The 15,907-nt window shown below is 45.9% G+C and overlaps 1 protein-coding gene across 5 annotated transcripts in view; it reads left to right on the top strand.

The window, feature by feature from the left end:
• TANC2 (tetratricopeptide repeat, ankyrin repeat and coiled-coil containing 2) overlaps window positions 1-15,907 on the top strand; it is a 621,767-nt gene that overhangs the window by 461,273 nt on the left and 144,587 nt on the right. For all 5 annotated transcript variants that reach the window (XM_073582321.1, XM_073582322.1, XM_073582320.1 and 2 more), the window contains one exon: window positions 1,953-2,135. In XM_073582321.1, the coding sequence (XP_073438422.1) occupies window positions 1,953-2,135 (183 nt within the window). The remainder of the gene's footprint in view (window positions 1-1,952; window positions 2,136-15,907) is intronic.

Genomic DNA, 15,907 nt, shown 5'->3' with positions numbered 1-15,907 from the left:
GTGGAGTCAGTATGAAATGGACTGACTCCGACTCCTGAAATATTTAATAAATTGGGTACAGCAGTTCAATGCAGATTGTGTTGTAAATGTGTCCTTAATAATTTGGGGAAGTTATGGAATGTCCTATAAATGCCTGTTCTGTTCTTGATCTAAGGATCTTGGCTCTTAGGTGAGTTGAATCTGTGCTGCACTTTATGTACATGATCAGTAGTGAGGCAGCCCTGGTATGAACCCCCACATAGCCTCCTACACACAGTATGAGCCCGCACATTACCCTATATATACAGTACGAGCACGCACATAACCCATATATATGTATAGGCACATATCCCATACTGTACACATATTGATAAAAAAAAACAGCCACCTCACTCCAGTTTCCCCCGGTGCTTTACTAGGTCCACTTCCACTTGTGGCACGTACATGCTGGCATGCGCCGGCAGAAGACATCATTGTGCCTGCACGTCACAGCAGACGCTATGGAAGCTCCCCTGGAGCTGTGATGCTGTTCTGTATTGTCGGCAGCTGAGCTCCTGGAAATGGCCCGAACTGCCCTATATATAATCCGCCTATGGTCCCAATAGTTCCCAGCCGAGTCTCAAATTATGTTTTCTCTGAAATGCTGCTGTGTTTCAGAGAAAACATATCTGATTACAGTCATGCAACCAGGTTCTGATTTATGCGGCTCTTGGTTTGTTTAGCATGAATCAATAGGTTCTGTTTAATAAGCTTAAAACATAAAAACGTGAAAACATTTTTGCAAAGCCAAACCTGCTCAGAGAAGGTATACATTTTATTTTCTAACTTTAGGGCAGTCATAGGGCTCATTTAGGCATCCATTTTTCTCATGTTCAAGAAAAGCAGCCTGATTATTTTGATCAGAATTTGATCAACGTGTGGCCTGAGTGTCCTCCAGTGTTTCTTACACATGGAGAAAAAAAAACTTCTCCACCTTCTTCTTCATAGTGAATATCTGACCTTACTCAGAGTATGGTCAATTTTTTTCATGGATCCATAGACTTTCATTGCAGATTTTGATACGAGGGTCTGATCAAAATCAGACATGTCTCCGAGCAGTCCACAAAAAATCACAATTGTGTGAACGGCATAAAATGGCACCAAATTTTTAAGGGGTATGTGACTTTTAATGAAATTAGTGCAGTTCACTGAAGGTTGCCATTTTGGGTTATCGGAACTGTTAATATATTTGGGGGTCTCTGTGGCTTTTCCTTTTTTTTTTTTTTTTTTTTTTTTTTTAGATAAAACTGGGAAGTAGTAAGGGGCAAGTGCAGCAGCATTCTGTCTGGACTTTTGGATGCTGCGGCTACTGCTGTCTGGCTGGGGATGCTGCAGCTGGCTCTGTCTGTCTGGGGACGTCGTAGCTGCCTCTGTCTGGCTGGGGCTGCCGCAGTCTGTCTGGGGACGTCGTAGCTGCCTCTGTCTGGCTGGGGCTGCCGCAGTCTGGCTGGGGACGTCGCACCTGCCTCTGTCTGGCTGGGGCTGCCGCAGTCTGGCTGGGGACGTTGCACCTGCCTCTGTCTGGCTTGGGCTGCCGCTGTCTGGCTGGGGACACCACAGCTGCCTCTGCCTGTCTGGGACTGGTGCTGTCTGGCTGGCGCTGCCGCTGTCTGGCTGGGGACTCCGCAGCTACCGCTGTCTGGCTGGGGATGCCGCGGCTCCTGCTGGCTGGGAAAACTGATACTACTTTTAAATCTATGCTAAAACATGTCCTATCTAATCAACATTGAAAACATTTTTTGTTAATTTTTTACGAGTGCATTGATGGGATGTAATCATGAACTTCTTTTTTCATGCATCTTTAGGTTGGATTTGAGCTTTAGCCCTGGTGTCTCTGGCCCATGGTTCTCATGTGCTGTGCACTGTATTTGTATGTTACCTGAGTGCTTGAAATGTTAGAGAATCTGTCATTAATTACTGCTTGTATCCAACAGGTAGCTCCTCTTCTGAAAACGACTGTGCGTTTGAGCCGGACTACTCCATCACTCCCCTACCTGTGACAGAGGGCATGCAACATATACGTATGATGGAGGGCATGTCCCGCTCGCTACCCTCCTCGCCCCTCCTTACCCATCAAGCCATCAGTGTGCGGCTGCAGCCTGTCAAGAAACTAACTGGTAAGACCAATAAAGAAGAACCTAAGGACCAATATATAGGTTTATATTCCTATACCAGTATATGAATCGCTTTTAGGTGTTTGGCATTGGATCTTAGTCATTATTTCTTTTTTTTTAGCCGTTTAGCACCATGTTCCCCTTTAGTACTTGGACCAAGGCATCCATGATCATGGCCAAGTCTTGTTTGGTAATATATTGGGAGGTTTGGTTCTCCCTGATGGTAAAGGGCTATAGATTGTGCTGGCGGTATGTAAAGATTATTCATATGGCAATGCTAATATCATGCTTATGGGACATCTTTATGATCTAATGTGACTTTTTATTTTATGGGGAGAAAAACTAGATGCTTCCAAGTTTTCGCGCTTCAGAAAAATCCTTAGATGCTCTGTCTAAATGGATAAAAAAGTTACTTTACAATCCCCTATGTGACTGTAAGCCCATGGCGTGCCACTGTATCCCGGCAATACTTCCTGCAGTGCCCACATAAAGGGGTCTAACGCTGCAGATCTCATGTGACGTGTACGGATCTGTGCCATATTTTCAGGATCTCTCTGATTTATGTTTGGTTTTGTGGGGTGCTTCACTAGAGAATAACATAATATTCTGACACCAACCCTTCAGATGCCTGTGTGGGGTATATCGGGTATCTCCGCTCCTTTCTATAAGTGATGCATATATATTATATATAAGAGTTGCTGAGGTATGAGAGACCATTATGATTCATTGTAAGGCCTGTTTCACACATCAGTTTTTTTGGTCAGTCAAAATCCGCTAAAATGGCGGATAACGGATCCGTTCCTGTACTGACCACAACGTTTGGCACCGGACTGTTATTTTTAGCGGATCCGTCAAAGGAAAAATTTTAAAGGAACCGCTGCCTAGAGAGAGAGAGAGTTTTTCAGCCGCCAGAACAGAGTTTAGGGTTACATTTGCGGCTGAGTGAAGTCTTTCGGGCATGAGCAGTGAGAAATGCGGATCCGACCGCCCGAAAAAACGTTGCATGGTCCGTTCAGGCATGTCGGCGGACGTCAAAATTTTGGCGGATCCGCAAAAAAAAAATGGATCTAACGGATGGCCATCCGTCAAGATCCGCCAGTAATGCAACTCAATGGGAAAAAAAACGGATCCGCTAAGAAAAATGGTGGATCCGTTTTTATTTTCCAAAACGGCGGATTTTGACTGATGGACACAAACGAATGTGTGAAACAGGCCTAAGGCTCGCTGCTCTTCTCTCTGTGCACATGAATGATGGAAGCGTGCCATTATATTGCAGGCCATTATTATGCCACATCCGGCGAGACGTCAAGAGTAAAGGGATCCTGTTGCCCCGCAAATGCTAATTAATTCCGTTATATAAGTGACTTGGTCCCTAGAAAAATCATATCTGTTGTATAGATTTTAATTGTTTAGTTACCCAAAAAATACTATTTTTTTTTTTTATTTAGATGAAGGGGCTTCAGTTCACCCTTGTCGTGACCAGGAGCTTAGTGCACCCTTCCTCTCCATCAATTTTCATACTGAGCACAGTCCTATCTTGATGGACATTGCTCAAAAACGCAATTGATGTCCCTGCAGTCACAAAATCGGAGAATTATTTAATATGCAAACCCTAGTTTCCCCCTGCTGCCGCGGTTCTCCGCCCTATCACATCCTTATCACAAAGGGACTTTTTCCCCCTCAGAAACAGCCCCACTTTTAGTATAGGTATTTTGGTGTCATTTTTTCAGGATTAAAATGTCATTTGTGGTAATCAAAGTACTTTGCCTAAAGGCCTCCATAGATATTAGACTGTCAGCCGAAAACCCGCTGATATCCACGAGTTCAGACTGTCGTCTAGTGTGTATGGGGCGCCGGATGACTGATGTCGATCACGCTGGTTTGATTTTAAGATTGCCAATTGCATTTTTCTCCCAGAGATAATTCAACGGCTGACATGTAAGTAGTAGGCTCCCTAATAGAGGTCACAGGAGCGCTCGGCTGAGTGCATATGGTAGTGTCAGCTGAAATGTCTGTCGCCCAATGATCAGCCCACGTTTCCCAATGGGCATCTAATGATTATGACCAGCTTAAGTGCATGGAAACAATATAAACCATTTCAATGGGGACTCCTGACATGGCCCATGGAGTGACCCTGGTTCTGGAAAAATACATTTTTTTTCTAATCCTTGAAAAATCATTTATTTCATACCGCATGAGACTCTCATGTCAGGGACAGTTATAGTTACAGATGTCTTTATTTTTAGTGGCAGCACGCAGACTCGTTATTATCAGTAGAACAATAAAAAAAAAAAAAGCTGAAAAAGGGCTTCTTCCCATGCCTGCAGACAGGTGCACTGTCACTGTGGAGCAGCTGGCGCCACGCGCAGTTCGGCACGCCATCCTTGGCTAGGTGGTGCTGTTTGACACTTGATTATTTTCCTTGCTGCTGTATTAACACGTCTGTATATTCTTCACAAGCAAAGAACCGGCGTTAGCCCTGACTAGTGCTGACGTTTATAGAGCTTCTGACGCGGCTGAACATTTCTTGATGCTGTCACCTTAAGAGGCTTAAAGACTTGCTTATTAAGTTAACTGGTTTGATTGTCTAATGAGGCTCTGCAGGTCTGACTCACACAGCGAGCCGAGCGTTACGCATCTCCCACAGGGGCCACTACGCCATAAATTTAGCTTTAGGGATCGATGCGAACTCTGCAACCTGCATCTGTCCCAGTAAGGCAGTGTTATATAAGTGCCGGGCTTCTACCAGACAGTGTTAAATTGTTAATATGGTACAGACGCCCATGTGTTACGGGGTCATGAGGATTAGCGGCAGCGATTGTGTAGACAAGCTCTGTATCCTAGTCACCGTATTTTGCACCCTGCAATGTAAAATGTGCATAGGTATTAGTTATAAGAAATACATAAAACAATGCATCTTAGTCCATACGAGCTCGCACTTTATTACAAATGCGCGTATGCATCAGAATTGCACACTGATACTTTAGTGATATGAGTGGTTTTGGTTGACAGTGGTCAAAGTCCACTCATCCTGATGTAGGTGACCTAAAGCGGCTTGTGGCCCTATTGTTGAGTGAAAACGAAGGACCAAAATGGCTATGTTCACATCGCGTTTTACCCTACGGTCACTGACTCTGTTGCGACTCTTGTCTGAACCCTGAAAAACAATGTTCGAGCATATGCACTGATGGAGTGGATGTCTGTAATGATTCAGACGGGCCCCTGTGTGCTCTGTCAGACACTATTTTCAGACGTATCCATCTACTTGAGTCAGGCCCCAAAACGTGGTCGACTCGCTATCAGTGCCCGACTCGTATAGGCGTGTAATTCTGCAATTTATGTCTGACAGATCACACAGTGGCTTCATGTGCATCATTACAGTCAATGGCCCGTCAGCACATACCCCCAAATCTTGTTTTCTTGGGCTTTAGACGTAAGCCCCGATAAACCCACTTATCGTAGGGTAAATTGCAATGTGAACATAGCTTATATGAATGGGCCCTTAGCATTTGGTATGTAATGCGATCGTGACACCAACCCATCATCTTGATAATTTGCCACATAAGGTTATCTCACTTAAGAGGATTAAGATAACTAAACATTGCACAGACCATTGACTGATGTCAAGTTATGTGTCGAATTGCATTCTTTTGGGTCCCAACGCAACGTTATTTGAGCCCGTGTAACCTTTATCTGATCTATATCATTGGGATAAGTAAAATTGTCCCCAAAATTGTGTACACTCCCACAGTGCTGGTCACATTACTTGACTGTTGCCTTCACACCACAGTTCTAGGAGTGGTGAGGGTTATAAGCCGCTCCTATATACCTTATACCTTTGCCAGGGGTGTATCTCATAGAATCGTAGAATTGGAAGGGACCTCCTGGGCTATCTGGTCCAACTCCCTGCTCAAAGCAGGATTCGCTAAATCATCCCAGACAGATGTCTGTCCAGCCTCTGTTTGAAGACTTCTATTGAAGGAGCACTCACCACCTCTCGTGGCAGCCTGTTCCACTCATTGATCACTCTAACTGTCAAAAAGTTTTTTCTAATATCTAATCTGTGTCTCCTCCCATTCAGTTTCATCCCATTGCTTCTAGACTTTCCTGGTGCAAATGAGGATGAAGATGATCCTTCTACAATGTGACAGCCCTTGAGATATTTGTAGATTGCTATTAAGTTTCCTCTCAGTCTTCTCTTTTGCAAGCTAAACATTCCCATATCCTGCAACCTTTCCTCATAAGACAGGGTTTGCAGACCGGTCACCATTCTGGTCGCTCTTTTCTGAACTCGCTCCAGTTTGTTGATGACTTTTTTAAAATGTGGCGCCCAGAACTGGACACGGTATTCCAGATGAGATCTGACCAACGAGGAGTAGAGGGCAATAATGACTTCACGTGATCTAGACTGTATGCTTCTGTTAATACATCATAGAATTGCATTTGCCTTTTTTGCTGCTGCATCACACTGTTGACTCATATTCAGTCTGTGATCTATTAGTATACCCAAGTCTTTTTCACATGTGCTGTTGCTTAGCCCTATCTGCTATAGGAACAAATGGTGGGGCGTTTTAGAACCAAACATGCCTTATTCTTTCTTTCCCCCCACGGTATTTACGGAGAGGCCACTACTGATCAATGATCGTATCTCGCCAAGTACATGGGTGCAGCCAGCGCTAATCTAATGTGTATGGCGAGCTAAAGTAAAGCTACATTAACACTGCAAGATAATTGTGAACGAGCATTGTCAAAAATGCTTATTTCACGGTTATCTTGTAGTGTGAGCATGCTGCTCATCGCTTGATGAACAAGCATTTTTCAACGGTATTTTGCGCAGCGCAAAAACTTATTGTTCTCGGCGGTGCATCATTCTGTATAGCTAAGACTCGCACTGCCGAGGACAATGGCAGCCGCTGCACACTGGGCGTACCTTTACAGATTACTTTGTAGACATAGTTTATATTAGTCTGCCTGTGTAAACCGATGTCTAAACTGACGCCGATTGATAAAAGTTTAATGATTGGCAGTCATATAATGTATGTAAAGCGTTGCGGAATATGATAGCGCTATGCAAGCAAAAAGCATAATAATAATATAATGCCGCCGTTCGGTCTGTATAAACAGACCCTGAGGTCCCGTTTGCATAGGATGATGCAGTGCCAAGAGCGATGATCTTTTGTGGAAACCATAAGATAATATCATCCAACAAACAAGCATTTGATCTGTTTAAACTGTACAGTTATAATGATACAAGCATTTCTGGGCACGCTCATTCACGATAACAGGGAATTGTATTAGGACAGTAAAGGGAACGTCAGGGAGTTTTACGTTGATGGCCTATCCTTGGGATAGGTCATCAATATCTGATCCGTGGAGGTGCCTATCCTTGGGATAGGTCATCAATATCTGATCCATGGAGGTGCCTATCCTTGGGATAGGTCATCAATATCTGATCCGTGGAGGTGCATCACCCACAACCTCTGCCAGTCAGCTGTTCCTGGTGCCAGCTGGAAGCGATCAGCTGCTGAGCTGCACAGTACAGCGCGGTCAACGGTTTAGTGGCCGCAGCCTGGTACTACACATCCGCCCCCTATTCTTATCAGTAGGGATGGATATTATGTACTGGGCCGCGGCCACTATAATGTTGATTGAGCTGTGCGGCTCTGTAATTGAGCACTTCTGACCAACATCGGGGACAGCTGATCGGTGAGGGTGCCGGGTGTCACACGTTCATCAATCACATACTGATAATCTATCCTAACAATAGGCTATCAATATAAAAGTACTGGACAACCATTTTAAGAGAATTCATCTTTAAATGGGGGAGAAACTATTGGGTCACTGATAGAGGCAAGACTCATGAGGGAGAAGGTTTTACTCTTGATTGGATCTATTTCTGGTTTTGGACATAGAAATTCTTCATGAACTGCACTAAATCTACACAGTGTGCGACCAAGTCTGACCTAAGTATTTTCTGCTCTAATTTGCCACATCTGACTTTATTACATGTAGTAGGAAATCTACCTTTGTAGGAAGTAGTGGTCTCCATCAGGAGTAGTGGGTCATTTTCTGTGGTGACCCCAGAAGTCTAAGTTTATATTTGTAGTGTTTGTCAAAGGGAATTGCTGTACTTTGTCAAATAGCATAAAGGGTTTATTTCACCAACAACTAAACTTGGCAAACTCACTCCTCAAGCTTGGACCACCACCCAGTCTGTTTCTTCATGTCGAAAGTCATTCAGAGATATTCCCCTCGATGTTACACGAAAGTTGGCCAAACACATCAGCCGGAAGTAGATTGATGGTCGACCAACCATTGAATGACTGATTGTGTGGTGAACCATCATGATGCATGTTTTAATCCATGCAGGCCATTTCAGCCATACTTGCCATAGATATTTAATAACACTGGGCACAGACTAGTGGCTATCAGACAGAATCTTAGAATACTGCAAGTCTGTCATCAGCCGGCTGAAATGGTTATTTGTTATTCAGTTTTTCTGATGAGCAATTGAAGTCGTTTGCTTTGATCATCTTCAGGCTGTACAGTAGATGGCTGTTGGGTGAAACCACATTTGGAGAAAGCGATCACTCCCGAGATGCATGTTTGGTTTGACTCAGCGTGCATGTGTCCTCTATGGGGAGAGGGGAGTAAAGACTCTTTTAGGCTAGTTTCACATTAGCGTTTTTTGGCGTTTGCGTTTTTTAGGCGCATGCGTTTTAACCAGTTTGTAGCCATGTTAACTCTTAAAACGCATGCGATTTCAAACGAAGGCGTGCGCATGTCCATGTGCACGCCTGCGTTCCCATAGACTGCAATGTGTTATTTTTGCGCATTCCGTGAGCTAGCGTGCACATGCGTTTTTTGACACCATTGAACAGACCCAAAAATGCAACAGGTTGCATCGGGCGCGCCTAGGCGCACACTACAAAAAAACGCATGCGCATGAAAACGCATACATGCGCGTGCAAACGCTAGACCATGCGCCTGCCATGGTAAACATAGGGTCGCATGGACGCGCACGATGCGCTGCGCTAAAAAACGCTAATGTGAAACCAGCCTTAGGCAAACTGTTCGCAAGAACTCTCGTTCCTGATTATTCACCTATGTAAACTTGCCGGCAATCGCCCTATGAACAAAGGTTTTGCAAGCACTAAAGTCTTTATTAGCAGCACATGGCTCATTTGGTTTGCCCAAAAGAGCATTGTTCTCAGTAGCACATTGTCCTGTTCAAACAGGACCTGTGCTGCCGTGACCATTGATGGCTGAGCAATCTACTATACTAGTAATCTTTAATAATAATCTGGAATTACAGATGGTTCTGTCAACATCTGAACTGCAGTTGGCCAGTGTAGACGGATGACCACCGATCAGCAAACAAGTAGATGATCAGAGGTCATTTAAAATGGATGTTAAGCTGCTGTCAAATTACTGTAGCAGCCTCCTACCTCTTCTAGAACTAAAGGATTGGGCATGCTGAAATCCAACAACCTATAACTAACGTCTGGTACCTTCCCTTCTGCTTTCAAACATGCCACAATCACGCCTATCCTTAAAAAGCCAACCCTCGACCCAACCTCTATGTCCAGCTATTGCCCAATATCATTGCTCCCATTCGCTTCCAAACTCCTGGAGCAGCACGTTCACGCTGAACTTTCCTCCCACCTATAGTCTAACTTGCTCTTTGACAATCTACAATCCGGTTTCCGCCCCCATCACTCCACTGAGACAGCCCTGACCAAAATTACTAACGACCTACTTACAGTCAAATCAAATGGACAATACTCTATACTCCTGCTTCTAGACCTGTCCTCTGCATTCGACACAGTTGACCACTGCCCCCTACTACAGATCCTCTCCTCCTTCGGCATCAAAGACCTTGCCCTATCCTGGATCTCCTCATTCCTTTCCAACCACACATTCAGCATCTCCCACTCCCACACCACCTCCTCATCCCACCCTCTCTCTGTTAGAGTCCCCCAAGGCTCTGTTTTAGGACCCCTACTCTTCTCAATCTTTACTCTTGGTCTGGGGCAACTCATAAAGTCCCACGGATTCCAGTACCACCTTCATGCTGATGACACTCAGATCTACCTCTCTGGCCCAGACGTCACCTCTCTGCTGTCCAGAATCCCAGAGTGTCTATCAGCCATATCCTCCTCATTCTCCTCTCGCTTCCTCAAGCTCAATGTGGACAAATCTGAACTCCTCATCTTTCCTCCATCTCACAGATCTGCCTTACCCGACCTAGCTATAACAATTAATGACATCACGCTTTCCCCAGTACCGGAAGTCCGCAGCCTCGGAGTAACCCTGTCCTTCAAACCTCACATCCAAGCTCTTTTTACCTCCTGTCGCCTTCAGCTCAAAAATGTTTCTAGAATCCGTCCTTTCCTCAACCCTCAATCTACTAAAATGCTTATGCATGCCCTCATCATCTCCCGCCTCGACTGCTGCAGCATCCTTTTCTGTGGTCTCCCTGCTAACACCCTCGCACCTCTCCAGTCCATTCTTAACTCTGCTGCCCGACTAATTCATCTCTCTCCTCGCTACTCCTCTGCTTCTCCCCTCTGCAAATCTCTTCACTGGCTCCCATTTTCTCAGCGTATGAAGTTCAAATTACTAATACTGACCTACAAGGCCATCTATAACCTGTCTCCCCCATATGTCTTTGAACTAATCTCCCGATACCTTCCCTCACGTAATCTCTGGTCCTCCCAAGACCTCCTTCTCTCCTCCACACTTATTTGCGCCTCATCCAACCGCATCCAAGACTTCTCCCGAATAGCCCCCATCCTCTGGAATTCTTTGCCCCAACAAGTCTGACATTCAACCACATTTGGATCCTTCAGACGGAACCTGAAAACCCACCTCTTCAAGAAAGCCTACAGCCTGCAATGACCCCTCTCCCTCCTTCTCTCTCACAACTACCGGAGATATCACCTCAACCAAAACCAGAACTGCTGCAACCCACCAACCTACTGTCTCCTTCCCCACCATCCTGTAGCATGTAAGCCCGAAAGGGCAGGGTCCTCTCCCCTCTGTATCAGTCTGTCATTGTTAGTTTGTTTACTGTAAGTGATATCTGTAATTTGTATGTAACCCCTTCTCATGTACAGCACCATGGAATCAATGGTGCTATATAAATAAATAATAATAACTGTCCGATCCTTCTATCTCCTTCTATCCTGTCCGATCCTTCTATCTCCTGACATCTGCAGTTGGAGGGAGGGCTTGGATACCCTTGTATACAGTAGATGGTCAGCCGATTTGTCAATCAGTGATTTAATAGTACTCTCAGCCTAAGGCGAGTTGCTCCACAGTATCAGACAATAACAGCAGAGATATGCAGTAATGTATAGCTGCTTCCAAACATTAGGAGCACTTCATTTTCCGCTCAGTTACTGGCTGTCGTTCAACGCTGTCAGTCATTGCGGAGTGAAGAGAAGGATTTCTTCCTACTCTCTGTAGATAAATACCTCCCACCATGATCAATATTTCATCGCTGACAGGCTGAGATATAGGAAATATATATCAGTGTGTTACGCTGGGTGTACCGTCTGACCAATATAGCACAATCTATAATGTATCACCCTGTATAGCAGATTATTAGTTGTGGTCAGAAGACCCCATTCTTGCCAGGAGCATCGAAAATGGAAGATCAATGTGACTGACATCGTTGGGGATTGTAATTTGCAGTGTATATCCTTCCTAGGTGAACATGGTTGGATAATATGGTATATGGTTTATGTGTGTAGTACCAGTACAGAACAGGTAATATTTGATTGGCATAATGGTCTGTGAACAAGCGTTTCTAGTAGTGATGAGCGGAAAACGTCTGATCCAAGCACGCTTGGGTGTTATCTGAGTATCTTATGTTTCAGTCCCCGCGGCTGCACGATTTTGGGATTCCCTAACAGGCAATCCCCACATGTGTTTAGGCTGCAGCCGCAGGGACTCGAACATGATATACGAGCACCCCCAAGATACTCAGATGACACCCAAGCATTCTCAGGTAAGACGTTATCCAAGCATGTTCGCTCTTTACTAGGGGGAAATACTTGTTTCTCTATAATTGTGCTGTCTCAACAGGCCGTTGGTCACTATGCAAAACTCTCGTTCGTCGGGTGAAATTATGTTTGGTGTTGCACAAAAGATAATCTTTCTTGGCAGCATATGAGTAAACAGGACTCGTTTTGCCGAGAACCATGGACTGAATGATCTGTTACACTACACCAACCTATTAAATGACCACAAATGTATGCCGATTGGCGATCATTTAATGTTGTAAGTCATGAGGCAAAAACTCAACTCAAGACGCCTCATGTTGTCAGCGTAGCCATTATTATAAGCTATATTGTAAGGGTAACCTGCAGACTCCTACATGGCTTATTAGTGATTCTGTCCATGGCCTCTGCTGAGCGCAGGCTTTGCTCACGGCGCAGGTTTGTGTAAGGAATTAATAAGACCTGCCGTGTAACAGAGCGTCAGAGTCGGGAGGAGTGACGTGCTGCTTTCTAGCTCCGTGGCTAGCTGCGGGTCCCAGTGACGTGCGTCGGGGGTAGGATGCTCTTGCAATTATGGTCCCAGATATACAGATGCGTCGCGAGGAGCGCACAGCAGCCCTTTTCACTGCTTCCCTAGCACAGATCATACACAAGCCAGACGTGTCTCTGGTGATCAGAATTAGGGTAAAATGATTGCTGCATCTGCACCGCACAGCACCATCCCGTCTTGTGTTTTCAGCCCTCCAGGCTGTAAGTCTGAGACATGCAAATCAGCTCTGAGACGTGCGAGGAGCGCAGCGAGAACTGGGCCCGGCTGTTTTCCATGTTTGTTAGGTTTTATGCTAGAATGGGAGACTGGGAATAAAGAGCCGTCTTGTTACGATTTATGTATCTTGACGTTTATGCTGATGTATGCGCCTGACTGAGATGTGCTCTAGACTCGCCATACATTTCTATCAGTTTTCGGTGTGACAGGTCTCGTACATTTCACAGGGACACATTGGGGTACAATTTACCCATTTGCTTTGATGTCACCGGTGAGTGTGAAGTTTTGGTTCTGCATCCCGTATTTAAAATCCAATTATTAATGTCCTCTAATGCGACACTTGCGCCAGCGAGCCCATTCTGCCCATAAAGGTCAGTCCCTTTTACATGGCTTCCATGGGGTCAGATGAAAAAAAATTGACCCAGTCTTTATACACTGTTCAGAAAACGGGAATTAATTAGGCTCTCGCCACATTTGTACTAATGGGGTCCTTAGAGATTTTGGTCAGGCTTTTCAGTATCTTTGACAAGAAGAAGAGCCAAGTCTGTAACACCGATCTGGTTTCTTAAGGGTTAATCCCATGTCAGCCTTTCCACACCACAAGTGGTCAGGGCTTTGGAAACTGCCGATAGGGCTGTGCTGTTAGATATCGATAGGAGTTGTGGAGACCCCCAAGTACAGCGAGCTACACTGCTTCCGGAACCATCATTCACTACAGGAGTTACAGAAATGGCGTACTCCGTTGCGATGGAGACCCACTCTCCTGTGGCCGGTACAGAGACCGTTACTCCTGTCTTAGCAATGAATGCCTGAGATGGGAAAAACCCTGTACTGAAGCCTTGATGGGTGCCGGTCAGATGGGTCTGTCAAGGTTCTCCAGTATCCACTTGAAGAAATTCAGCACCAAGGAAGCTATGACGCTAGTGTGACCCAAAACTTCCCAGTTGAGAATATATGGTATGTTGGACAGATGAGTTTGTACAGATGGGGCAGCAAAGCGTGAGGACAGATCCACTTAAAAAGTAAATTTGTGATGTTCAGCTTTTGTCATGGTAAAGGTCTCATGTAGGGTGTACTTTTGGCATCTTCTCGCTTGCTCTGTAACACCCCAAGTCTTCCACATAATATGCTCCTGTATTTTAAGGTGTTTTTTTTTGTCACAATCATATTATTTTTTGCAAGGCACTGTAAATGTATACTTATTGCTAAAATATAGTCTAAGTGCAATATAAGGGTACTAGCTATGAACCCGTTCTACGCACGGGTGGCGGGCATTTTTATAGGAATATGGTCTCCCATCCTGGTATGTGCTGCCCCCCCCATCCTGGTGTGCATGGCTCCCTTCATCCCTATCCTGGTATGCATAGTCCCCTCACCCCCCAATCCTGGTATGCAGGGTCCTCTCGCCCCCCCTATCCTGGTATGCATGGTCCCCTCACCCCCCTTATCCTGGTATGCATGGTCCCCTTACCCCCCCTATCCTGGTATGCATGGTCCTCTCGCCCCCCCCCCCCCCCCCGTCCTGGTATGCATGGTCCTCTCACCCCCCTTTCCTGGTATGCATGGTCCTCTCACCCCCCCAATCCTGGTATGCATGCTCCTCTCGCCCCCCAATCCTGGTATACATAGTCCCCTCACCCCCCTTTTTGTGGTATGCATGGTCCCCTCACCCCCTTTCGTGGTATGCATGGTCCCCTCACTCCCCTTTCGTAGTATGCATGGTCCCCTCACCCTCCTTTCTTGGTATGCATGGTCCCATCACTCCCCTTTCGTGGTATGCATGGTCCCCTCACTCCCCTTTCGTAGTATGCATGGTCCCCTCACCCTCCTTTCTTGGTATGCATGGTCCCCTCACTCCCCTTTCGTGGTATGCATGGTCCCCTCACTCCCCTTTCGTGGTATGCGTGGTCCCCTCACCCCCCTTTTGTGGTATGCGTGGTCCCCTCACCCCCCCCCCTTTCGTGGTATGCATGGTCCCCGCACTCCCCTTTCGTGGTATGCATGGTCCCCTCACCACCCTTTCATGGTATGTGTGGTCCCCTCACCCCCCTTTCGTGGTATGCGTGGTCTCCTCACCCCCCTTTCCTGGTATGCATGGTCCCCTCACTCCCCCTTTCCTGGTATGTATGGTCCCCCTCACCCCTATTAAACTGCACACATACAAAAAAAAAACATTTATACTCGCCCTTCTTTCCTGTGCTCCAGCTCTGCCTGTCACGTTCTGCTGGAGGGCGAGGGAGGAGTCTGGAGCTGGAGTACGCGCATGCCCATAGCGCTGTCTGGCGTCATGTTGCTGAAGACACACTGCAAATGTGTCTTCAGTAAAATGGCATCGGATCGCGCTATGCACATGCGCGATTCCGGCCGCACTCCTGCCCCGGTCTCCGGCCGAAGAGAAGCGCCGCGGCAACGCTCCTCCTGGTCAGATAAGTATGTAAGTATGGCGCCGGACATAGCGGTATGCAGTGTGTATGCGTACAGCCATCTCCGACGCCATACACACTCCTCACCGCTGGCTGCCTCATTCTGTCTGGAGCCAGACTGCGCAGGCGCGTCGCACTTGTGCAGTCTATAAAGGCTTCGGACAGTGACGCTTAGCCGGTTATATTATAGATGTGCACAAGTTGCGGATTGGGCTCAGGAATTTCCTGAGCTGATTCTGCATCATCTTGCCAGAAAACGCATATAGAAATCCGCATCTTTTTTTTGCGGGTTTAGTGTGGATTTGTTGCGGATTGGCATTAATTCAATGGGTGTAAAACGCATGCGGATCCGCAAAAAGAATTGACATGCTGCGGAAAATAAACCGCTGCGGATTCCATGCTGAATTTTCCACAGCATGTGCACAGCAATTTTTTTCTCATTGAATAACATTGTTTGTCCTCACACTTGCGGATCTGCCGCAATTCTGTGCAGAAAATCTGCTGCGGATCCGCCAAAAATCCGCAACTTATGTACATACCCTAAAGTTTCTTTGCTGTACCTTTTTTATACTTTTTTAT

This window comes from Dendrobates tinctorius, unplaced genomic scaffold (genome assembly GCF_039654945.1).
Source record: "Dendrobates tinctorius isolate UK_male_01 unplaced genomic scaffold, ASM3965494v1 ptg000071l, whole genome shotgun sequence".
NCBI lineage: Eukaryota > Metazoa > Chordata > Amphibia > Anura > Dendrobatidae > Dendrobates > Dendrobates tinctorius.
Note: the sequence above shows the minus strand (reverse complement) of the source record. Positions and strands in the feature narration are given on the sequence as shown.